This window comes from Phyllobates terribilis, unplaced genomic scaffold, assembly GCF_046119375.1.
Source record: "Phyllobates terribilis strain yellow unplaced genomic scaffold, ASM4611937v1 Scaffold_98__1_contigs__length_5973952, whole genome shotgun sequence".
NCBI lineage: Eukaryota > Metazoa > Chordata > Amphibia > Anura > Dendrobatidae > Phyllobates > Phyllobates terribilis.
Window position 1 is genome coordinate 2464550 of NW_027362858.1, and position 25679 is coordinate 2490228.

General features: G+C 44.1%; 3 protein-coding genes across 3 annotated transcripts in view; 1 reads left to right on the plus strand and 2 right to left on the minus strand.

Moving 5' to 3' along the window:
• LOC141198602 (uncharacterized) overlaps positions 1–1144 on the minus strand; it is a 21161-nt gene extending 20017 nt beyond the window's left edge. The window contains exon 1 of the mRNA XM_073663026.1: positions 1059–1144. The gene's annotated coding sequence lies outside the window, so the exon portion shown is untranslated. The remainder of the gene's footprint in view (positions 1–1058) is intronic.
• The window catches only part of LOC141198563 (uncharacterized), a 23093-nt gene extending 9382 nt beyond the window's left edge, over positions 1–13711 (minus strand). The window contains exons 1-3 of the mRNA XM_073662991.1: positions 13617–13711; positions 13286–13500; positions 12510–12884 (exon numbers count right to left, since the gene is read on the minus strand). Coding sequence (XP_073519092.1) covers positions 12510–12884; positions 13286–13481 — 571 coding nt within the window. The 5' untranslated portion in view covers positions 13482–13500; positions 13617–13711. The remainder of the gene's footprint in view (positions 1–12509; positions 12885–13285; positions 13501–13616) is intronic.
• The window catches only part of LOC141198613 (uncharacterized), a 171917-nt gene that overhangs the window by 86397 nt on the left and 59841 nt on the right, over positions 1–25679 (plus strand). The gene's annotated exons all lie outside the window — the stretch shown is intronic.

The window sequence follows — 25679 nt, forward strand, 5'->3', positions numbered from 1 at the left end:
GTCACACTATATAAATCCATGCCGTTTGCATGGATTTATACAGTGTGACCTAGTTGTCAAGCACTTTCCAGGTGATGCTAAAAATCGCCTGGAAAGCGCTTGTCAATCTGCATACAGAAACGCATGTGAATCCGCATGTGGATCCGCATGTATTCTGCAGGAAAAACGCATGCACAATCTGCATGCGTTTTTTCTGCCAGGGAGATGCAGAAATTTTCTGCTTCATTTCTGCATCGTGTGCACATACCCTTACAGTTAGTGAGCCGGAGAATTCATTGTATATCTGATATTGTAGATTTCACCTTGTAATCTCCCTGTTCTGCATTATTCACTGTTGCTATAGTTATCACAATTCCCCCATATTAGGGACATAAATAATTATATTGGTTACTCCCACATTGTCTATGTCTGTGCGTTGTACCCAGTCACCTGATTACAGGGGCATAATGGGGGCATCATACATCCTGCATAAGGGCATAATGGGGGCATCATACATCCTGCATAAGGGGCATAATGGGGGCATTATACTGTGTGGGGGCATAATACATCCTGCATAAGGGGCATAATGGGGGCATTACACTGTGGGGGGCATCATACATACTGCATAAGGGGCATAATGGGGGCATTACACTGTGTGGGGGCATCATACATACTGCATAAGGGGCATAATGGGGGCATTACACTGTGTGGGGGCATCATACATACTGCATAAGGGGCATAATGGGGGCATTACACTGTGTGGGGGCATCATACATCCTGCATAAGGGGCATAATGGGGTCATTACTGTGTGGAGGCATCATACATCCTGCATAAGGGGTATAATGGGGGCATCGTACATACTGCATAAGGGGCATAATGGGGGCATTACACTGTGTGGGGGCATCATATATCCTGCATAAGGGGCATAATGACTCCATAGTTGGGTCGTATGTATCTATTACAGGAAACAGAACAAAAACCTTATGATTCTTATAAAGGGGCAACACAAGACCCCAAAAGAGTCTCCGTGCTGAAGGGGTTAATGCCCCCTGCGCCCAGTAATGGGGTCTCCACATACCTCCACCTGCAGAGCCGCCACCACATATATGGCTGCTCTGTGCGCACAGGAGCTGTGATGAGGTCACAGGAGGGGAGGAGTCAGGGGTCACATGATCAGGGGCCTCAGTGGATGCAGGACTCTGCTGTGCTGGTTGTCATGGTGCTGGATGAGCTGAAGTTTATGTGTGGGGTCAGGAGGGGTTTACAGTGTGGATGTAGCAGAGCCGCGAGTGTACGAGGTGTACAATGCGGAGCCGCGCGTATCCGAGGTGTACGGAGCGGAGCCGCGTGTGTATGAGGTGTACGGAGCGGAGCCGCGTTTGTACGAGGTGTACGGAGCGGTGTATGTACAGAGTGGAGCCGTGTGTGTACGAGGTGTATGGAGCAGAGCCGCGCGTTTACAAGGAGTACGGGGCGGAGCCGTGTGTGTACGAGGTGTACGGAGCGGAGCCGCGCGTGCGAGACGTGCGGAGCGGATCCGCGCGTGTACAAGGCATATGGAGCGGAGCCGCGCATGTACGAGGCGTACGGAGTGGAGACGCGTCTGTACGAAGTGTACGGAGCGGAGCCTCGCGTGTACGAGGTGTACGAAACTTTGGCCATGCCCCTGGCCACACCCCAATCAACGCCCATTTACCATTTCTTTCTCCACTGGCAAGAGGTGTTGTCAGAGGGGCGCTAGTAATGAGGGCCATTCAGCAGACGCAGGGTGCAGACCCAAATCCAGGACTGTCCACTGTATCTGGGACCATTGGGACGACTGGACAGGAGGCCGTGAATTTCTAATATTCCGGTGTCCCTGGCGGTTTTTGATCACCAGGGCAACGCAACATCATCTGTGCGTCCTGCTCATCTCTAGTTGGGACCTGAGGATTATTTTTTGTTCCTTAATTCTCAGTCGGAGCCGCCAGAACTTTGTCATCTTTATGTAGCTTCACTACGACATCTTGCTTATTTGTGTCTGTAAGGCCATGTTCACATGTCCCAATCCTGGTATGCATGGCCCCCTCATCCCCAATCCTGGTAAGCATGGCTCCCTCATCCCCAATCCTGGTAAGCATGGCCCCCTCATCCCCAATCCTGGTATGCATGGCCCCCTCATCCTCAATCCTGGTATGCATGGCCCCCTCATCCTCAATCCTGGTATGCATGGCCCCCTCATCCTCAATCCTGGTATGCATGGCCCCCTCATCCTCAATCCTGGTATGCATGGCCCCCCCATCCCCAATCCTGGTATGCATGGCCCCCTCATCCCAATTCTGGTATGCATGGCTCCCTCATCCCAAATCCTGGTATGCATGGCCCCTTCATCCCCAATCCTGGTATGCATGGCCCCCTCATTTCGAATCCTGGTATGCATGGCCCCCTCATTTCCAATCCTGGTATGCATGGCCCCCTCATTTCCAATCCTGGTATGCATGGCCCCCTCATTTCCAATCCTGGTATGCATGGCCCCCTCATCCCCAATCCTAGTATGCATGGCCCCCCCATCCCCAATCCTGGTATGCATGGTCCCCTCATCCCCAATCCTGGTATACATGTCTCCCCTGTCACTGCACACATAAAAAAAATAAACACTCATACTCAGATTCCTTCCCTCTGTTCTAGCGCTGCGTCCTGTTCTGCCAGCAGCAGCTCACATCAGCATCTGAGCAGCGCATGACATCACTGCCATGTGCCCTAAGACGCTGGTGTGAGCTGCGGGGATATTCTCTCTTCTCCATGCCGGGAATATGGGCGTGGAGTGGAGTGAATATTTATTCTCCTTATTAGCGCACACTTTTAGCAGCGGTTGCAGCTCCTGCTGCGGCTCAGTGATTTTCTATGCCTACTACTAAAGAGAATGAATATTCACTCTTCTCCACGCCCATGGTAAGGTAATGATAAAAGGAACTGAACTAGTATGTACTAAAATGCTGCCTGCAAAAGAGACAATCCATCGTGTCTGCTCCTCAGGGTCCCCCCAGCAGCAGCCACAGCCTGTGTGCTCCCTTTTGTAGCTGCACTCTGAGTCCCTGTGTATGCCTGCTTCTTCAGTGCTATGGGGTTGCTGCAGGCACACAGGAACTAAGAAACCAAACACAATGGAGCACACAGGAGCTGCTGCTACTGAAGAGGATTGCAGTTTTGCTGCTGAAATTATTACCTTAGACTAGTCCAGGAGAACGCCGGAATCAGGATATGCTGTGTGCTTGCTCTCTGAACCACCGGTAGAAGAGGAGATAGAAAGGGCGTAGTCTGATACATGGAGGGGGGTATGTCAGGCTATTGTCTGCTTCTCACTGCGTGGAAGAAGTAAGGTCCTGGCTGGGACGACTGCATGACAGAGTCTTAAAATCAGGACGGTCCCACAATATGCGGGACGGTTGGGAGCTATGCGCTGGGTTTCCTCCTTTGTGAGGCTGTGCCACCTTTACTGCGGTGACTTCAGTTGTAGTTTGTCTGTGGGTCTTTCTGCCTTAAATTTTGTGATCAGCTTGTGAAATGCAGCTCGGTGGGGTTGAGATCTGGTGACTGACTCGGCCATGGCAGAGTATTCCATTTCTTTACAGTAAAAAACTCCTGGGTTCCTTTTGCACTATGTTTTGTGTCATTGTCCATCTGTATTGTGAAGCTATCTTGTGCTTACCAGTATCGTGACTCCTATGGGAATACAGGTGTCTCCTGCGCCTTGTTTTCAGTGGGCGGTCCACCTGAGGAAAGCGTCTGAAGCCACTACCGCTTCTTCGATGATGTCCCATTCATTTTGTATGTGCAGCAATCCACCTGTGTTACAACTGTTTTGATTGGCTCCTACATGTGTAAATAGCCTGGTTGTTTAGTCCACCATCACCCATTGACAAAGCTAGGTGCCAAACGCACGTTTTTTCCTTTTGATCGGTGTGGTTACTTTATGCCACTGGGCATTTCTTATACTTAAGTAAATATATACAGTTGAAACCAGAAGTTTCCATACACTATATTAAAAAACATGTTTATCTCAATATCTGACATGAAATTAGAATAAACCTTTCCCGTTTTAGGTCAATTAGGATTACCATAATTTTTAATATTTGCCAAATGCCAGTATAATGAGAGAGAGAGAATGTTTTAAGGCATTTTTATTACTTACTGCAAAGTCAAAAGTTTACATAAAGTAAGATTACTATGCCTTTAAACAATTCTGAACTGCCTATATGATGATTGTAACATACCTGGTGGCGGGCTTGCATGGTGCACCATCTCTCACTATGCAAGATCGCAAACTTGATCATCAGTCCAATCTGCTAGCCTGGCTTCTATTCATGCTGTCTGTTTGTCTCTGTTCTGACTGCTTAGGGCGGCGGCCCGGTTACTTCCTGTTTCTTGTAGCTGCTGTGGGCACACCCCTAATGCGTCCTCAGCCTATTGCTGTCTGTCACTGGATATTTAAACCAGCTTCACCTGGAAGCTGGTGCCTGAGCAACTTTAACATTCAGTGTGCTCCTTGTCTCTGAATGTGCCAGGTCCTGTTCTTCCCTGCCTGTCCGCCTTCTTGGAGGCTGTATTCCCAGGCCTGTCTGAACACGCTCCTAGCCTGTTCGTTTCTGCCTCTGGGGGCCGTATACCCAGGCTCGTTCCTGTATTTCGCAGCAATAACAGTTCCTGTCTGAACTGTCTCTTAACCTATTACTTGTTTTGTTTCTATGTCCGTTTCCTCCCTTTTGCTGCAGTGTCTGAACCAGCTTTTGGCTATACCTAGGCTCGTTCCTGTATTTCCTTGCAGTACCGTTCCTGTCTGAACTGTCTCCTAACCTGTTATCTGTTTTGTCTCTTTGTCCGTTTCCTCTCTTTTTCTGCAGAGTCTGAACCTGCACCTAACTCCTACTCGTTGTCGCTGTACTTCTGTTTGTGAGTTTGGAGTCCACTCGCTACTTCTTTGCAAGTACCTTGTGTGTATCTGGTTCTGCCTTTCCCTTCCAGTCTGTTCCGTGTGAAAAGAGTCCTGTCCCCTCTGCTCTGTCTTTGCTCACCGCTTTGGCGGTTTATCTCTGCTCTGCTTTACTTACCGCTCTGGCGGTGTCTGCCCGCTCTGCTTTGTCTACCGCACTTGCGGTTTCGCTCTGCTTAGCCTTGTCCACCGCGCCTGCGGTTTCGCTTTGCTCAGCCTTGTCCACCGCACCTGCGGTTTCGCTCTGCTCAGCCTTGTCCACCGCATCTGCGGTTTTGCTCTGCTCAGCCTTGTCCACCGCATCTGCGGTTTTGCTCTGCTCAGCCTTGTCCACCGCATCTGTGGTTTCGCTCTGCTCAGCCCTGTCCACCGTACCTGCGGTTTCGCTCTGCTCAGCCTTGTCCACCGCACCTGCGGTTTCGCTCTGCTCAGCCCTGTCCACCGCATCTGCGGTTTCGCTCTGGTCAGCCCTGTCCACCGCACCTGCGGTTTCGCTCTGCTCAGCCCTGTCCACCTCACTTGCGGTTTCGCTCTGCTCTGCCTTGTCCACCGCATCTGCGGTTTCGCTCTGCTCAGCCCTGTCCACCGCATCTGTGGCTTCGCTCTGCTCAGCCCTGTCCACCGCATCTGTGGCTTCGCTCTGCTCAGCCTTGTCCACCGCATCTGCGGTTTCGCTCTGCTCAGCGTTGTCCACCGCATCTGCGGTTTCGCTCTGCTCAGCGTTGTCCACCGCATCTGCGGTTTCGCTCTGCTCAGCCTTGTCCACCGCATCTGCGGTTTCGCTCTGCTCAGCCTTGTCCACCGCATCTGCGGTTTCGCTCTGCTCTGCCTTGTCCACCGCATCTGCGGTTTCGCTCTGCCTTGTCCACCGCATCTGCGGTTTCGCTCTGCCTTGTCCACCGCATCTGCGGTTTCGCTCTGCTCTGCCTTGTCCACCGCATCTGCGGTTTCGCTCTGCTCTGCCTTGTCCACCGCATCTGCGGTTTCGCTCTGCTCAGCCTTGTCCACCGCATCTGCGGTTTCGCTCTGCTCAGCCTTGTCCACCGCATCTGCGGTTTCGCTCTGCTCAGCCTTGTCCACCGCATCTGCGGTTTCGCTCTGCTCAGCCTTGTCCACCGCATCTGCGGTTTCGCTCTGCTCAGCCTTGTCCATCGCATCTGCGGTTTAGCTCTGCTCAGCCTTGTCCACCGCATCTGCGGTTTAGCTCTGCTCAGCCTTGTCCACCGCATCTGCGGTTTCGCTCGCTCAGCCTTGTCCACCGCATCTGCGGTTTCGCTCTGCTCAGCCTTGTCCACCGCATCTGCGGTTTCGCTCTGCTCAGCCTTGTCCACCGCATCTGCGGTTTCGCTCGCTCAGCCTTGTCCACCGCATCTGCGGTTTCGCTCTGCTCAGCCTTGTCCACCGCATCTGCGGTTTCGCTCTGCTCAGCCTTGTCCACCGCATCTGCGGTTTCGCTCTGCTCAGCCTTGTCCACCGCATCTGCGGTTTCGCTCGCTCAGCCTTGTCCACCGCATCTGCGGTTTCGCTCTGCTCAGCCTTGTCCACCGCATCTGCGGTTTCGCTCTGCTCAGCCTTGTCCACAGCATCTGCGGTTTCGTTCTGCTCAGCCTTGTCCACCGCATCTGTGGTTTCGCTCTGCTCAGCCTTGTCCACCGCATCTGCGGTTTCGCTCTGCTCAGCCTTGTCCACCGCATCTGCGGTTTCGCTCTGCTCTGCCTTGTCCACCGCATCTGCGGTTTCACTCTGCTCTGCCTTGTCCGCCGCATCTGCGACCTTGGTCGGATCGGGTAGATACTTAGTTACGCCCCTCCAGGCACTCTCCGGTCCATGGTCCAGTGGGATCACTAAACATGCACACGCCAGTCAGTCCGGCGTGTGCATAACAATGATGTCATGTGTTTGGAAGCTTCTGAGACACACCGGTGGATGTATTTTAATGCACATCTGAAACACACTGCTTCTTTGTGCAGCATCATGGGAAAGTCTAAAGAAATCAGCCAAGATATCAGAAAGAGAATTCTGGACTTACACTTGTCTGGCTCATCCTTGGGTACAATTTCAAGATACCTGAAGGTGCCTCGTTCATCTGTACAAACAATTATACGCAAGTACAAACAAGATTGGAATGTCCAGCCATCATACTGCTCAGAAAGGAGACGGTTCTGTGTCCCAGAGATGAACTTGCTTTATTCCAAAATGTGCATATCAACCCAAGGACCAAAGCAAAAGACCTTGTGAAGATGATGGCAGAAGCTGGTAAGATTGTGTCAATATCCACAGTGAAACGAGTACTATATCAACATGGGCTGAAAGGCCACTCTGCCAGGAAGAAGCCATTACTCCAAAAGAAACATAAAAAAGTCAGATTAATGTTTGCAAATGCACACAGGAATAAAGACCTTAATTTTTGGAGACGTCCTGTGGTCTGATGAAACTAAAGTTCAACCTTTTGGGCATAATGACTATTGTTACATTGGGAGGAAAAAGGGAGAAGCTTGGAAGCCAAAGAACACTATCCCAACTGTGAAACATAGGGGGGCAGCATCATGTTGTGGGGTTTTGCTGCAGTAGGGACTGGTGCACTTCACAAAATAGATGGCATCATTAGCAAAGAAGATTGTGGCAATACTGAAGCAACATCTCAAGACATCAGCCAGGAAGTTAAAGCTTGGACGGAAATGGGTCTTCCAAATGGACAATAACCCGAAGCATGCTGCCAAAATGGTAACAAAGTGGCTTAAGGATAACAAAGTCAATGTTTTGGAGTGGTCATCACAAAGCCCTGATCTCAATCCTATTGAAAATTTATGGGCAAAGCTGAAAAGGCAGGGGCGAGCAAGGCGACCTACAAACCTGGATCAGTTACACCAGTTTTGTTAGGAGGAATGGGGTCAAATTCCGACCAACTATTGTGAGAAGCTTGTGGAAGTATATACCAAATGTTTGACCCAAGTCATTCAGTTTAAGGGCAGTGGTACCAAATACTAATGAAATGTATGTAAACTTTTGACTTTGCAGTAAGTTATAAAAATGCCTTATACATTCTCTTTCTCTCATTATTCTGGCATTTGGCAAATATAAAAAATAATCCTAATTGACCTAAAACGGGAAAGGTTTATTCTGATTTCATGTCAGATATTGAGAAAAACATGCAGATGTGTCTTTTTATATAGTGTATGTAAACTTCTGATTTCAACTGTATATATTGTATCATGTGCCCCAAAAAATCTGCACTTTTATTCCTCATTGGTTTTGAGTTAGTTACTCAAATCTATACCCCTGATGTCAATACAATGCAGTTTTTTATTCTAAGGCCCCGGTCCCACTATCAGTATTCGGTCAGTATTTTTTATCAGGAATGGGGGATAAATGCAGAATTGGTGCACGTGTTTCTATTATACCTTTTCTCTGATTGTTCCTCACCTGGCTTTGGCTCCCACTCCTGAGAAAAAATACTGACCGAATACTGACCAAATACTGATAGTGTGACCGTGGCCTAAGATCGCTAGTGTTTCTAGTTAGGTAAGGATGAGGTTGCTTTATTATTTAACTTTCATTGCAGGGGACATTGGCTTCAGCTGGAATGGGCATTATGGTAAGTAGGGTTTAATTTAGAACAATAAAAGGTCTCTGTGTTTATTTCAAATAAAATATTTTATTCATGGTGTTGTTTTTATTTCACATTTCACTTTCACTATGGGGTTAGTAATGGGGGTGTCTTATAGACGCCTCTCCATTACTAACCTGGGCTTGATGTCAGGTGGCCTTATAAGCTGACATCAACCCCAGCCCTATAACCCCACTGCCACCGCTACAGGGCAGTGGGCAGAGCGGAGGCTAAGTGCCAGACTTGGTGCATCCTATGGATGCGCCACTTCTGGGGCGGCTGAGGGCTGCTGTTTCTAGCCTCGGAGGGGGCCATTATTTATGGCCCCTTTCTAGGCTATTAATATCAGTCCCCAACTGTCTACATAGCCTTTGCTAGCTGTTAAAAGAGGAGGACCCAATGTCATTATTTGGGGGGTGCCCCGTTTTAATAGCCTGTAAAGGCTAAGTATTCAGCTGGAGGGGCTGATATTAGTAGCCTGGGAAGCTCCGTGGGTATTACCCCTTTACCAGGCTTCAAAAATCTGCCCCAGCTGTCTGCTTAACCTCTGCTAGACTATAAAATTACGGGGGACCGCACACCAATATTTAAGAAATCATTTAATTTAACAATAAATGACAAGTACAGTAACCAACAGTCACTGTACTAATTATATACATGACTGACACCTTTCTATCTATTCTATGTGTATAGCTATTCTTTCTATTCTAAATTGTTGGGCACCGATGTATTGTAACTGTATGCGGCTGATGAATTGCCGGCTTTTAAAGAGACGGGTTAGTGAAAATCGGACGCCACTCGCATGGTCCGAGTGATGTGCGTGCAATTTTTTTCACGTACCCGTTGACTGGCACTGGCGAGTCTCGTCCGAGATACGTGGCAAATCGCTGCATGCTGTGAATTTTTTCTCAGCCCGATTTCAGCGGAGAAAAAAAAAAATCGCAGATGAGATGTCACTCATTCATTAACATTGGTCCGAGTGCAATTCAATTTTTTATTGCTCTTTCCCAACTAAAGCAGAGAGGGAAAGCGCACGGTGGATCTGGGCTGTGCTGTGCGGTGAAACCCCGACCACAGCCCATCAATCAAGGGGGAGGGCGTCACTTGCTCGCGTCCGACTGCAGCCGGAACTTGACGTGACATCAGAGGATGTTGGAGTCGGCAGCAGCCGGGGTCACGTGATGCCTGGTGAGTGGCCAGCAATAGCGCCGCTCACAGGCAATAAAGAACAAGCAAGATATTTACAAAAAGACTTGTTGGCACAATTTAAATCCATGGGGGCATTGTTAATAGTAGTGGACAACCTCTTTAAGGCCTGGAGGGAGGTCGAAATGTATCTTTTGGTAGATAGTGACTGGGCGAAATGAGTTGCTAACCGCAGACGTAGGAAGGCTCCTGTCTTTAGGGTGAGGGATTTCGTGTGGTTGTCCTCAAAAAATCTGCGCTTAAAGATCACATCTAGAAAATTTGCACCTAAATTTGTAGGTCCTTATAAAATTATTACAATTTTAAATCCTGTGACAGTTAAGTTGCAGCTTCCTATTGCCTGGAAAATCAATAATCATTTCCATTCTTCTCTTTTAAAAAAATTTGAGGGGACCTCAAGACATAATTGTGGTGGATGTGGAAGGGTATCGGGAGTATGAAGTAAGGCGAATTCTTGGTTCCAGGTGGGTCAGGCACGGTTTGCATTATCTCGTCAACTGGAAAGATTATGGTCCTTAAGATAATTCCTAAGTTAATTTGGGGTGTTATGGATAAATATATGTATGATTATGGAAGTTATATGAAAATAGTATGTATTAAGAATTACTGACAATCCAAAATTCCCTCCTCCTGCCCGTACCACATTGTACCAATAACCTCATATTGATCAAAGATCCACATACTACGTGGAACATAGTATGACAGAATCACTGACTGGGTGGATCAGGGAAATGCTGTAGATATAGTATATGTTGACTTCAGCAAAGCATTTGACAAAGTATCTCACACCATCCTTATTGAAAAAATGACCAAGTATGGAATGGACAAGGCAACTGTTAAGTGGATTCATAATTGGCTTATTGATCGGACTCAAAGGGTGGTCGTAAATTGCTTCACATCCAGCTGGATGAATGTCTCAAGTGGGGTACCACAGGGCTCTGTCCTGGGACCTGTATTATTTAACATCTTTATCAATGATTTAGATGAAGGAATTGAGGGTAAACTGATTAAATTTGCTGATGACACAAAGCTAGGAGGGATAGCTAATACTAGAGAAGAGAGAGAGAGGATTCAAAAAGACCTAAATAAAGTGGAGCAGTGGGCAGCAACTAACAGAATGGTTTTTAACACCAGGACTACTGGACTCGTGACCCCACCTAGAACTACTGAAAGGAGTCATTTTGACTCCTTGCTTGTTTTCGTTTATTTTTAGAGTTTCATTTGTGGTTATTTATTAATAATTATATTTTTTGTAATGTATTATTATTGTGAGATCCAACAGTAATGCTTTTGATTGTTTTTTTTCTGCTTTTCTTATTTTTCTACAGAAAATAACAATAATTATAATAGACGTTTTTCAAACATTTTTTTTTATTCAAGTGCACACATATAAACAACAACTGAAGAACAAAAAGCAGAGAAAATGTAGGTGGAGGAGCATAAAAATGAAAATATGGTGCAGAATTCACCTTCTAAACATTTGGTGTTTCGCATTTTAGGCATTGCCTTTGATTTATGGCAGTACATTGCCCACACAAAGACTTACCACAAGTCTTACAATTTCCGACAGATCTATTTTTCTTGCACTTTTCTTTGATCTGGCAAAATTTTGTTTGAACCATCACTTCTGAGCATGTAGAAACTTGGGACGTGGAACCCTTTTCCCTATCTGTAACATAAGGACCACTCAACTCTCTCACAAGCGTTTGCAAAAATGCCTTGCGTGACATTTTTTGGTGGGTAATCTCCTTGAATATTATCCATGCATTTATACCCGCAAAGTCTAAGGCATTTTCAAATGCATGAACAGGCCATCTCCTTGTGCATGTTCGTGTGGTATATTTTCGTGCCATCTGATCCACTACATCTACTCCATATTTTGTTTCATTGTAAAACTGTACCGTTTCTGGAGTTTTTTTAGCGGAATCAGACGCAACAACAACATCTGGATGGACGGAACTCAAAATGACAACATTTTTGTTGGGCTTTCCTTGATATACTGTAAGTGTAAAATTGTCTTCATTTCTAAACACTTTAGTGTTGTACAATTCCTCTTTCATGGATTTTATTTCTTTAGGCACTTCTCGTCTTATCTTGTTCAGTGTTCCCACGATGGTTGTTCCTTTGCTTTTTAGCTGTTTAGTTAATTTTACTGAAGTAAATATAATTATCGGTTGTAACATTGCGACCTTTTTTCAAAAACGGGTCCAATAACTTCATTACCACATGGTCAGCTAAACGGTCCTCAGCACGGCGTGTGTCATCTTTCCCTAGATAAGGGAAGCCATTTGCCAGATATTTGCTCCTCTTATCAACAGCTAGCCAATATTTGTGGCCATATTTATCTGGTTTGGAAGGCATGTACTGCGTGAATGGACACCTAGTTTTGCTTGGGAAAAGTTGCTCATCCACCGTTATGTATGGGCCAGGTTTGTAACACGCAATACAATTTTCAATAAACCTGTCCCACACAGTAGAAAATAGAGCAAACTTGTCCGTTTGCAGTCTCTCCGATCGAGTAGATTTCTCATCAAATCTGAGAAACCTCATAATTTCAACAAAGCGGTCCCTAGACATTGTCGCTTTGCAAAACGGTATTCCCCAGTCATTACACCAAATACTGCTAATCGAGTGACGGTTCGTGCCAGATATTCCACGAGCATAGAATATCGCAATGAATGCATCTAGCTCCTCATCAGATAGAGTAAACTGTAAATTATTGTTCCTGCATGCTTCTGCAAGCGTACAGTTCTTTATATGTGTCAATATATATGAATCAAAAAATAAACGCCATGCGCTCAAAGGACTATCGATAATGATATTTCTTCTGGCGTATCCTGTAGGGCCAGGTGCTTCTCGAAGAATATTTTGGCTGTCACGCCTACCAGGCAAGTGTTCTCCAATTTCAACAGGTTTCCATTGAATACCATCCGCTGAAACTAGTATTCCTTCAGATTCGCCTTCTCTGGTGTTTGTTGTTGCATTACCTTCGCCGCCATCGTTATCTGTTGTTCTTTCATTTCTGGGACGTTTTGCTGATTTTTTCTGTCCACGACCAGGAGGATGGTCACGAGGCAACATAACTGCATGAGCCCGATCCCCAGTTGATGTGCTTGGAATATCTGTAAAAAAGTTGATGAATATTTAGAATTTTTGTTTTGTAAAGGTCCGTGCACACTGGCTGGATTAGCGGCGGAATATCCGACCGGATATTCTCACCACAATCCGGCCCGTACCTGCCCGCTCAGGTACAGAGCGGAGTTTCATACCTGAAGCTCCGCTCCGAACCCCGGGCTGGAGCCGCTGTCTGGGACGGAGCCGTGCTCGCGCGTAAGCAAGCGCTGCTCTGTCCCTGACAGCGGCTCCAACCCGGGGTTCGGAGCGGAGCTTCAGGCATGAGCGGGCAGGTACGGCCTGTATTGCGGCAAGAATATCCAGATGGCTATTCAGCCAGAATTCTGCTAGTGTGCACAGGCCCTAACTCAGTGTGTGGAAGAACAAATAAATACACATAACTACTTACCTTCTGGATTTGTTCCTTCTGAGTCTTCAGATTCACTTGATATGTTCTGAGGAATGAAATCTTCATCACTGTCAGAATCAAATACATGTTCCTGCAATTCGGATTCCGATTCATCCTCCGGTATGGATTGCAAAGTAGCCAGAATATCCTGAGGCTTTATCAAACGTCTTCTCTCCATATTCCTCACAAATTCCATAATTCTATATAGTTCCCTGCTGAAAAATAGAAATGAAATGAAAACTAAAAGAAATAATAACTGTTCTGCCACCTTCAAAAGTAGGTGGGCTGAATCAGTTGACAGACAGCTAAACTATTTCATAACAATTCATACCTGTATGAGTCTTCAGAGCTCGTATGTCTGCGTCTGTTCTCTTTGTCTCTTCAGCTGAACTGAAAGTAAAGTTACTATCCAGAATACTGTCTCCTGCTAGGACCTTAGAAAAACACCACCCTTCATTAGCATAAGATAAGAGCCTAGAGTAAACAAGCTATTTTGTTCAGCATTACACAGTAATACAAGCAGGTAAAACACAAGGAAAATGTGAAAAGTTGACATGTAAATTGAACTACATCTATATGAACATCAGGGTAAATAAGACAGAGTGAAAAAATTATGCACAAAACTTTATAGCAACATTTAGTGACAAAAGGACCTCAAAATATAGTAGGGAGTCAAAATGACTCCCTTCAGTAGTTCTTGGTAAATTTTGAAAAAAACGCGCAAATTTTTCACCAAAATTATTTATTCTCACAAAATCTTTTTTCACATCATATTTGAGGAGAAGTCACCGAGTTTCAAGCCGGAATTCTGAAAAATGTAGTCACAGAAGAGAAATAAAAAACGAAAGGAGTCAAAATGACTCCATCAGTAGTTCTAGAGTTAACAGGGAAAAATGCAAAGTACTACATCTGGGTAATAAAAATTAAAAAAGCATATACAGAATGGGAGGAATAGAGCTAAGCAACAGTACATGTGAAAAACATAGTAACATAGTAACATAGTTTGTAAAGCCGAATAAAGACTTGCATCCATCAAGTTCGACCTGTTAGTTCTGTAATTGCTAAAGTTGATCCAGAGGAGGGCAAAAACCCCAAATGATTTAGCCAATCTTCACCTGAGGAAAAATTCCCTCCCGACTCTGAAACCAGCAGTCAGAATAAATCCCTGTATCAACCTACTATTTTATTTTATTTTTAAGTATATGCTGAAATCTGCCTGGTATCTAGAAATGCATCCAGTCCCTGCTTGAACTGGTGTAGTGAATCCAACATTACAGTCTCCTCACTCAGTGAATTCCATATTCTCACTGCTCTTACCGTAAAGAACCCCTTCCTATGCTGGTGCTGAAACCTTTTCTCTTCCAGTCTTAGTGAATGCCCTCTTGTTAACGTAATATCCCTCCTTTTGAACAAATCCCGGGCAAGATCTCTATACTGTCCCCTAACATATTTGTACACATTTATTATGTCCCCCCTCAACCTTCTCTTTTCCAGGCTGAATAGTTTTGCCAACCTCTCTGGGTATTGCAGTCCCTCCATTCCCTTTATTAATTTTGTTGCCCTCCTTTGTACCTTTTCAAGCTCATTTATATCCTTTCTATATATTGGGGCCCATAACTGAGCACAGTATTCCAAGTGTGGTCTGACCAGTGCTTTGTACAGTGGAAGAACAATGTTCTCATCCTTTGCAGCTATACCTCTTCTGATACATCCCATTACCCTGTTTGCCCTTACAGCAGCGGCCTGACTTTGGGCACTCCAATTTAGTTTGCTATCAATCAAGATGCCCAAGTCCTTCTCCATCTCTGAATTCCCCAATGATTTCCCATTCAGTGAGTACTGGTGACTTCCATTTTTCCTTCCCATATGTATGACCTTACATTTCTCCTCGTTAAACCTCATTTGCCATTTAATGCTCCACCTACCCAGCTTATCCAAATCCCTCTGTAGGTCTGCACTGTCCTCTTTTGTATTAATTGTTTTACATAACTTTGTGTCATCTGCAAATATTGATATTTTACTATTTATCCCGTTGACTATGTCTTTAATAAAGATATTAAATAACATTGGGCCTAGTACAGACCCCTATGGTACCCCACTAGTGACGCTTACCCAATCTGAGTATATTCCATTTATAACCACCCTCTGCCTTCTATCCTTTAGCCAGTTAGCTACCCACTTGCAGACATTTTCCCCCCAGCCCCATCATTCTCATTTTGTATACCAACCTATTATGTGGCACGCTATCGAACGCTTTTGAGAAGTCGAGATACACGACATCCACTGGTTCCCCCTGATCTAATCGAGAGCTAACCTCCTCGTAGAAGTCAATCAGGTTTGTTTGGCAGGAGCGATTCCTCATGAATCCATGTTGGTTCGGGATTAAAAGATTATTAGCATCAAGATGCTCCGTAATTGCCTCTTTAATGAAGCTTTCAAAAATTTTGCCCACAACGGACGTCAGACTCACCGGCCGATAGTTTCCGGCGTCACTTTTCGCTCCCTTTTTGAATATTGGCACTACATTCGCCTGTCGCCAATCAAGTGGCACAGACCCAGTCTCAACAGAGTCCTTAAATATAAGATATAACGGTCTGTCTATCACATTACTTAGTTCCCTTAGTACCCGTGGGTGTATGCCATCAGGTCCTGGTGATTTGTTTATTTTAATGTTACTGAGGCGTTTCTGTACCTCAACTTGGGTTAGATTTGTCATACTTAGTGGAGGATTAAGCTTGTCACTTCTCATTTCTCCTGTTAGTTCTATTTCCTTTGTGAAAGTTGTCGAAAAAAAATTACTTAATAGATTAGCTTTATCCTCATCTTTCTCTATGATTTTGCCTTCCTCACTTTTTATCGGTCCAATATTATCCGATTTAATCCTTTTACTATTTATATACGTAAAGAACAGTTTGGGATTTGATCTACTTTCCCTAGCAATACGTTTCTCTGTTTCCCCCTTCGCTATTTTTATTTGTTTTTTACAGGTTCTCGTTTTTTCCTTGTAACACATTAGTGCCTCCTTACTGTTTTCCTGTTTTAATCTCTTGAATGCCTCTTTTTTGCTATTTAACGCCCCTTTTACGTTCTTGTTCAACCATATTGGTTTCCTCTTATTTCTGGCCCTTTTATTCCCATACGGTATATACCTCTCGCACTGAGTATTCAGAATTCTTTTGAAGGTTTCCCATTTACTATTCGTATTCCATTGATTAAGTACTTTGTCCCAGTCAATAAGTTGAAGGTTTTCTATCAGCTGATCAAACTTCGCCCTCCTAAAGTTTAATGTTTTTGTTGTTCCCTTATTGATAACCCTACTGAAGGGCATTTTTAAGTCGATAATATTATGATCGCTATTACCTAGGTGCCCCCCTATCTGTACCTCAGTTATTCTATCAGGCCTATTAGTCAATATTAAGTCCAACACGGCCTTCCCTCTCGTTGGTTCCTGCAGTAGTTGGGAGAGATAATTATCCTTAATATTTGTCAAGAACCTTTTTCCTTTCTGAGATCTACAGGTTTCTGTTTCCCAGTCAATATCCGGGTAGTTGAAATCCCCCATTACAATCACTTCATTATGTTTTGCTACTTTGTCTATTTGTCCTAATAGCAGATTCTCATTCTCCTCTGTTATATTTGGTGGCTTATAGCAGACCCCCAGTAATATTTTATTATTATTTTTTGCCCCCTCTATCTCTACCCACATGGACTCGACCCCCTCTTCTCCCTCTCCTATATCTTCCCTTAGTCTGGGTTTTAGACATGACTTTACATATAAGCAGACTCCTCCGCCTTTCCCCTGTTTCCGGTCCCTTCTAAATAAACTATAATCTAATAAATTTACCGCCCAGTCGTAGCTATCGTCTAGCCAAGTCTCTGTTATACCTACAATGTCATACCTCTCCTCCGACATAAGTGCCCGCAGCTCATCCGCCTTATTGGTCAGGCTTCTTGCGTTGGTCAGCATGCAAGATAAAACTTTGGGGTTATTTAGCATCCTATTCTTCTCTAACGATCTAACTGTACTATCCCCACCCCCCTCTCCACCCTCATTATATTCACTTCTCCCCTTCCCCCTTGCTTGCCTCACATCCCACCTATTTCCTTGGTTTCCCCCCCGTCTCTAGTTTAAAAACTCCTCCAACCTATTAGCCATCTTCTTCCCCAGCACTGCTGCACCCTCCCCATTGAGGTGCAGCCCGTCCCTACGGTAGAGCCTGTAGCCGACCGCGAAGTCGGCCCAGTTCTCCATGAACCCAAACCCTTCTGCCTTGCACCAACTCTTTAGCCACTTATTCACCTCCCTAACTTCCCGTTGGCGCTCCTGTGTGGCTCGCGGGATAGGTAGTATTTCTGAGAAAACTACCTTGGAGGTCCTTGCCCTAAGCTTCCTACCTAGGTCCCTGAAATAATTTTTAAGGACCCTCCATCTACCACTCACTTTGTCATTGGTGCCGATGTGGACCATGACCACTGGGTCTTCGCCAGCCCCACCCAGTAACCTGTCAACCCGATCCGCGATGTGCCGGACTCGAGCGCCAGGGAGGCAGCACACCGTTCGGCGATCCCGGTCTTTGTGATAGATTGCCCTGTCTGTCCCCCTAATAATAGAGTCACTCACTACCAGAACCTGTCTTGCCTGCTCTACACTTCCCCCCTCCCCCTCATTACTGGAGCATACACTCCCCCGGTGGTCAGAGGATCTGTCGTGCTCCAATAATGCCGGTTCTGAACCAGCCTTCCTATACTTCTTCCCTCTATCCCTCCTGTTATCCAGCTCCCTGCCTGTTCAGCCTGCACTTCCCCTCTATGCTCCACCCCTAGTATTGACCCATTGAGTGTCTGCTCGGTGAGCAGCAAACTCCGTTCCATGTTGTCGATGCTCCTCAGTATCGCAATCTGAGCACTTAGATCCAGAATTTGTGCTTCCAAGTGCACGATATGCTCACATCTCTCGCAGCAGTATGGATCCTCGAGCGGTTGCTCACGGAATGCATACATTGCGCAAGATGTACACTGCACGGCTCCGGCCAACATGGACGTCATTCTAAATATGGGGATACAGTCAGTATATATATACAAGTACAAAACACAATTATTTATATATAGGTGTATGGACGGGGATCAATTAGGGATGTGCAAGTGTATCAGTTAGATATCGGCGGGGGATCAGTTAAGTATGGACGGGGGATCAATTAAGTATCAAGTATGGACGGGGGAATCAGCTAAGTAGGTCAGGTGGATTAATTAAGTAAAAAGTAAAGTAAAGAAAGATTGAAATACAGTCAGCAATTCAGTCCTAAGTCCTCCCTTCCAAACTCCCTGAATCCAAAGTCACTGAAAAACAAGTCACACGCTTACTTTCGTTCGCACTTACGCTCCGGACACACGCAGCTCGTTCACACTCGCAAACTAAGAGATTTAAAGAGTTTTTTTTTTTTTTTCCTTTTCCAGCAATGTACCCTTCACCTCAATGCACTTCCAAAGGACTTGATGCCCAACCAGCTGCCCCTTATAAACCCTTAATTAAGACTTAGGTATACTAATAGATCATAGACTGAACATGAGTCAACAGTGTGATTAAGCAGCAAAAAAGCCAAATACAATTCTTGGATGTATTAACAGAAGCATACAGTCTAGATCATGTGAAGTTATTATCGGACTTTACTCCTCTTTGGTCAGACCTCATTTGGAATACTGTGTCCAGTTTTGGGCACCACATTTTAAAAAAGACATCGACAAACTAGAGCAAGTTCAGAGAAGAGCGACCAGAATGGTGACCGGTCTGCAAACCATGTCCTATGAGGGACGGTTGCAGGATTTGGGAATGTTTAGCTTGCAAAAAAGAAGACTGAGAGGAGACTTAATACCTGTCTACAAATATCTCAAGGGCTGTCACATTGTAGAAGGATCATCTTTATTCTCATTTGCACAAGGAAAGACTAGAAGCAATGGGATGAAACTGAATGAAAGGAGACACAAATTAGATATTAGAAAAAACTTTTTGACAGTTAGGGTGATCAATGAGTGGAACAGGCTGCCACGAGAGGTGGCGAGTTCTCCTTCAATGGACGTCTTCAAACAGAGGCTGGACAGACATCTGTCTGAGATGATTTAGTGAATCCTCCTTTGAGCAGGGGGTTGGACCAGATGACCCAGGAGGTCCCCTCCAACTCTACCATTCTATGAATCTATAACATGGAATTATGGAAAATCCCTAATGATTATTGACTAACATATTAATCTAATAATAAGAGCTTGCTAATGATCTTTATTACTTTTAGGGAAATTACAGAATAATAAAAGATAAGTGAGTATACAGATTGACCTTTGAACCTTACGTGCAAGATGGACTTAATTGAGAGTCAGCTTGACTTAATTGTTTACATACTAAAATAATGACTCATTAGCGACAGATGTCAGCCATAATTCTGAGATAAGGCAATGAGGTAATGTGTGGAAACATTCCTGATTTTTCCTATAAAAAGCCTATTTGAGACACTACTCAGTGTTAATTTGTGATTTCTCCGACCGTATAGATCCTATACACAATTCGGCGGCAGACAACTAAGACGAGAACACACACATTTTGTGTGCCCCTAACGGGGATCTTCATGCGATCCGATAGACAGATTATTGGGTGGGGCTGGGGAAAACCCAGCAGTCATGGTACACGTTGGTACCAATGACAAAGTTAGAGAGAGGTGAAAGGTCTTTAAAAATGATTACAGGGAATTAGGAGAGAAGCTGAAGTACAGGTGGTGTCTTCAGAAATACTGCTGATTCCACTACGTCACTAGAAAGTCAGCAGGAACTTAAGGAGATAATTGTCAGGAAGAAAGGGTTTAGGTTCATGGAGAACTGCGCTGACTTCTCTGTCGGCTACAGGCTTTACGATAGGGACAGGCTGCACCTCAATGGGGAGAATGCAGATGTGCTGGGGGAAAAAATGGTCAGATGGATGGAGGAGCTTTCAAACTAGGATCTGGGGAGAGGGAGGGTTGATGTGCAAATAAGGGGATAGAGTAGACAGAGAGAGTGAGACATTCAAGGAAAGTAAGGAGGCGAGTAGCCGTAATAAATGTGCTAATAGTATTAAATGTCTGCAGGCAAATGCAAGAAGTCTTGAAAACAAAATGAATGAATCAGAGACTCTTAGGTCAGCCACAGATTATGATGTGGTGGGCATTACAGAAACCTGGATGGATGAAAGCCATGACTGGGTGACAAACACAGAGGGTTACACTACATTGAAACGGATAGGAAAGAAAAATAGGTAAAGGGGTGGGTATTTTCGTTAAAACCAATTTAAGACCTCAAGCTCAATGACGACATGGGGGGCAGGTTCGACAATGTACTGCACACATGCCCTACTTTTGATTATATTTGACCCACGACACCTATGTGAGGCCATTATTCTGCATGGAGGACTTTGTGGGGCCCATTATACTGGATGGAAAGCTATGTGGGGCCCATTATACTGGATGGAAAGTTATGCGGGGCCAATCATACTGTATGGAGGACTATGTGGGGCCCATTATTCTGTATGGAGGACTATGTGGGGCCCATTATACTGTATACTGGTTGGTCCATGACTTTGTCCAAGTTTTTCATTTTGGCCCTTTGCATGTTTTGAGCTTTACATCCCTGATGTAAAATCAGTCTGGGTAAATGTACATGGAAATGGCAATAATGGAAAGCTGCTAATTGGACTTTGCCACAAGCCTCCTAATATAGCTGAACATAAAGAGGATGATATGCTGCAACAAATTAAAAAGGCAACAAAAACAAGTCATGGTCAAAAGTGTTGGCTCCCTTGAAATTGTTCCAGAAAATGAAGTAATTCTCCCAGAAAATTATTGCCATTACACGTTTTGTTATACACGTTTATTTCCTTTGTGTGTATTGGAAAAACACAAGAAAACAGAGAAAAAAAGGCAAATTGAACATAATTTCACACAAAATAGGTCGGACAAAATTGTTGACACCTTGCCAAAATTGTGGGTAAACAACTTTGTTTCAAGCAAGTGAAGCTTGTTCAAATGCAATTGTGGCAAGTAACAGGTGTGGGCAATATGAAAATCACAACTAAAACCAGATAAAAAAGGGAGAAGTTGATTCAATCTTTGCATGAGTCTGAGGACTTGAAAACCAAAATTGTTGAAAAATATCAATAATTTCAAGGTTATAAGTCCATCTTTAGAGATCCGGATGTTCTTCTGTCCAAGGTGCGCAACATAATCAATAAATTTACAACACATACAGTCAAATATGGTGGAACTTCAAAAATGTTTTGGGGTTTTTTGCTGCCTCTGGTCAGGTATCTTAACTGTGTGCAAGGCCTCATGAAATCTGAAGATTAGCAAAGGATTTTGGGGCACAATGTAGTGCCTAGTGTCAGAAAGCTGGGTTTGCTTGCTAGGTCATGGATCAATGACAGCATGACAATGACCCCAAACATATTTCAAGAAGCACCCAGAAAATGGATGGAAACAAAGTGCTGGAGAGTTCTGACCAGCAATGAATCCGGATCTAAATCCCATTGAACACCTGTGGAGCGATCTTAAAATTGCTGTTTGGAGAAAAATATAAAAATCTGAAAGTCCTCAGTGGCTGATACAATCTTTTCAGTTAGCCATTAGTCAGTAAGCTTTCGAGACTACTCAGGTCTCTTCATCAGACATAGTATAACACAAAACAAAAAAACCAAGCAATGTGAACATTGCTTGTTTTTTTGTCTTGTTTGCATTCTGTGCAAATTAGGGGTGTGGCATCCCCCTTGTTGAGCTGGTTAGTATATATGTAGCTTACCACGGGCTTAGGTGGTCTGATATTGGGACCCGGTTCTATTTGTCTACCATTTTATATGCATCACTTCAACTTTGATATACAGTAAGGTTTTTAATATAGACAGTGTAGGACCGTCCCAATTAGGGTCACCTTGTCGCTGGTGGGACGGCTTGTATACTTTTTTTGATCAAAAATCGTTCACTAAGTACCCTATATTTCATTTGCAACTTTGCTTTACATTTATATATAATGATGGTAGGGTATGTGATATATTTTTTGTCTTTTGTAGGTTTTGTATAGTATAACACAAAATCTGAATAGTCACATATTAATACACAACAGGGCACAGGAATAATGCAATAGATAAGACAAGTGGCGTGAAGCAGAACTATTAGTATGGGCGAGGGAGAAGCAGTTGTGGCCGTAAAAAGGTTTGGCCACAAGTAGATCTATTCTTTTTTTCTTTTATTGTGTGGCGATGAGAATTCATCCTTGTTCTAAGTTTTTGCCCTGTCTCCCCTACATACAGACTCCCAGTTGGACATTTGGTACATATAATTAAGTACACTACATTAGATGTGATGCAGCTGAAAGTACCTGGGATCTTGTGGTCCTGATGTGAGTTGGGAATCTTTATCTTGTCCGTGGTCATTATAAACGGACAGGTTTACATTTACAGTTGGTGAGGATGAATTTTATAAGTTTCACCACAAAGGTGAAACTATCCTCCCGGTCAGTTTGCTTTCCCTCCCAGTACCTTTTAATTCTAACAATGTTAGGTTTCTGGGAGATTATAGTCGTTCCTTTTATTTTTGGTTCTCCTTAGCTTGCCTTCTTTGCCCTATATGAATGTGTTTTTGTTTCTCACTCAGAGTTTTCATATTTTACTTCATACTTTCCTTTCCCCTTGTTGACAGTCTGTTGCAGCCTCCCCTCTGGTTCCTCAGGAGGTATGAGAAACTCCTCAACAGCTTATTAGTTAGTTGGGTGTGTGGTGGAGTTTTTAGTTGTGCAGCTAGGGCCTTTCTAATCTCTACAGAGACTAGTTGGGTGTAGTTGCGGCATTCTCCCCTGTGTGGATTCTCCGGTGCTTATCAAGATCCAATTTCCGGTTAAAACATTTCCTACATTCTGGACATGAAAAAGGCTTCTCCCCTGTGTGAGTTCTCTGATGTTTATAAAGATATGATTTGTGTCCAAAACATTTTCCACAATCTGAGCATGAAAAAGGCTTCTCCCCTGTGTGAGTTCTCTGATGTTTGATAAGATTTGATTTCTTTGCAAAAGATTTCCCACATTCTGAACATGAAAATGGCTTCTCCCCTGTGTGAGTTCTATGATGTCTGATAAGATTTGATTTCTCTGTAAAACATTTCCCACATTCTGAACAGGAAAATGGCTTTTCTCCCGTGCAAGTTCTCTGATGGTTGATAAGAGTTGATTTCACTGTAAAACATTTCCCACATTCTGAACAGGAAAATGGTTTCTCCTCTGTGTGGTTTCTCTGGTGCTTAAGAAAACTAGATTTCTGGTTAAAACATTTTCCACATTCTGAACATGGAAAAGGCTTCTCCCCTGTGTGGGTTCTCTGGTGGTTAACCAAAGCTGATTTATGGTTAAAACATTTTCCACATTCTGAACATGGAAAATGCTTCTCCCCTGTGTGAGTTCTCTGATGTATATTAAGATATGATTTCTGTACAAAACATTTCCCACAATCTGAACATGAAAAAGGCTTCTCCTCTGTGTGGTTTGTCTGGTGCTTAAGAAAACTAGATTTCCGGTTAAAACATTTTCCACATTCTGAACATGGAAAAGACTTCTCCCCTGTGTGGGTTCTCTGGTGGTTAACCAAAGCTGATTTATGGTTAAAACATTTTCCACATTCTGAACACAGAAAAGGCTTCTCCCCTGTGTGAGTTCTCTGATGTATATTAAGATATGATTTGTGTCCAAAACATTTTCCACAATCTGAGCATGAAAAAGGCTTCTCCCCTGTGTGAGTTCCCTGATGTTTGATAAGATTTGATTTCTTTGTAAAACATTTCCCACATTCTGAACAGGAAAATGGCTTCTCTCCTGTGTGAGTTCTCTGGTGCCTAACAAAATCTGATTTCTGATTAAAACATCTCCCACACTCGGAACAAGAAAATCTATTCTGTGCTGTGTGAATTTTTTGAGGTTTAAGAAAAGACTTTTTGGGAGGAAAACTATTTCTATATTCTGAACGTGAAAATGGCTTCGTTGCATTAGGAGCAGTTCATTTTTTAATGCTTATTTTGTGAATTTGATTTTCCTTTGTAGTCGGTAATGAATCAGAAGACAGGATTTGTTTCGAAGGATCAGATGACAGATCATTGCAGTGAAGGGATGATGGGATATCTGGAGAAATGGCATTCATTTCAATTGTATCCTGTTGGATCTGAAAATTATCTGATTTGAAAATTGAAGATGTCAGCTGCCCCTCTGATCTCCTGGTACAGACATCTGCCAAGAATAAAACCAATTATTATTTTTTAATTAAAAATCCTTGAATTTTATATTTTTGAACATTTCTACTTAAACTGTCCATAAAAAAGGCAAGTTATATAAAAAATTCACTTATTCACCAGGTCAATGACTGTCTAATAGAAAACCTCATAGCATGAACCAGTGTAATGTGGTGTTCAACTGTTTGTTCATTCTGCCTCCAAATATGGAATAAAAAGCCACCAAACAATGTTATGTAGGCGAAAATAATACCAATAAAACCTTCTACTCATCTCACAAAAAACAAGTCCCCACTCAGGTCCATCATCTGTCAATGGAAAACCAGAGGTTTCCACATTATTAGTGGCTCAAAGGCTCTTGAAAAGCAACATGGCTTCCATAAACCAATCCAGCAATATCCACTCTCAAATCTCACCCTCGCTTATGAGCTTTGCAGTAGTTTATGTGCCTAAATCACATTTAGCCTCCATGTAAGAACCCACTTAATTTATGGTGTGTGTCTCCTGGAGCACAATCTGGGCACTATGTGTTGGGTAATAAAATGGCATATTTGTAATTTTCACTCTCCAACATCCACTGCGTGCTAATTTCTGGAAAGTGACTGTGGAGTCAAAATAGTCACTACTCCTATAGATTAATTCACTGAGGGTTATAATTTCCAAAATGGAGTCACTTTATGGGGATTTCTACTGATCTGGTTTTCTACCATTTTGTTATATTAGGGCTTCTGCAAATGGTGTGTCCCATCTCCTCTGGGATCTGCTCCTGTAATATCTGCTTCTCTCACCAGGCGCCGCCTTATTCATCCTGCAGGTGGCGCTGGTGATGGAGGAGACGTCAGAACCAGAAGCTCTGGGCGGCGCAGGCTCTGTGCAGCCACTAAGATTAGGGTTGCTAGGACCAGTAGTACCATCCAGTCTGGCAGTATGGGTGTGTGTGCTGTCCAGCTGGAGTAATCTGCTCCCTGCTTCAGCCATATGGAAAGCACCACACCCTACTAAAGCTGGAAGCATATTGCCGGAAGCTGCCAGATACAGCCTTGTTCTCCTCTGGTTCAGTCCTCTGTGCTCAGCTCCCGGCTTGTGGATTTGTTCCTGTTGTGACCTCGGCCCGT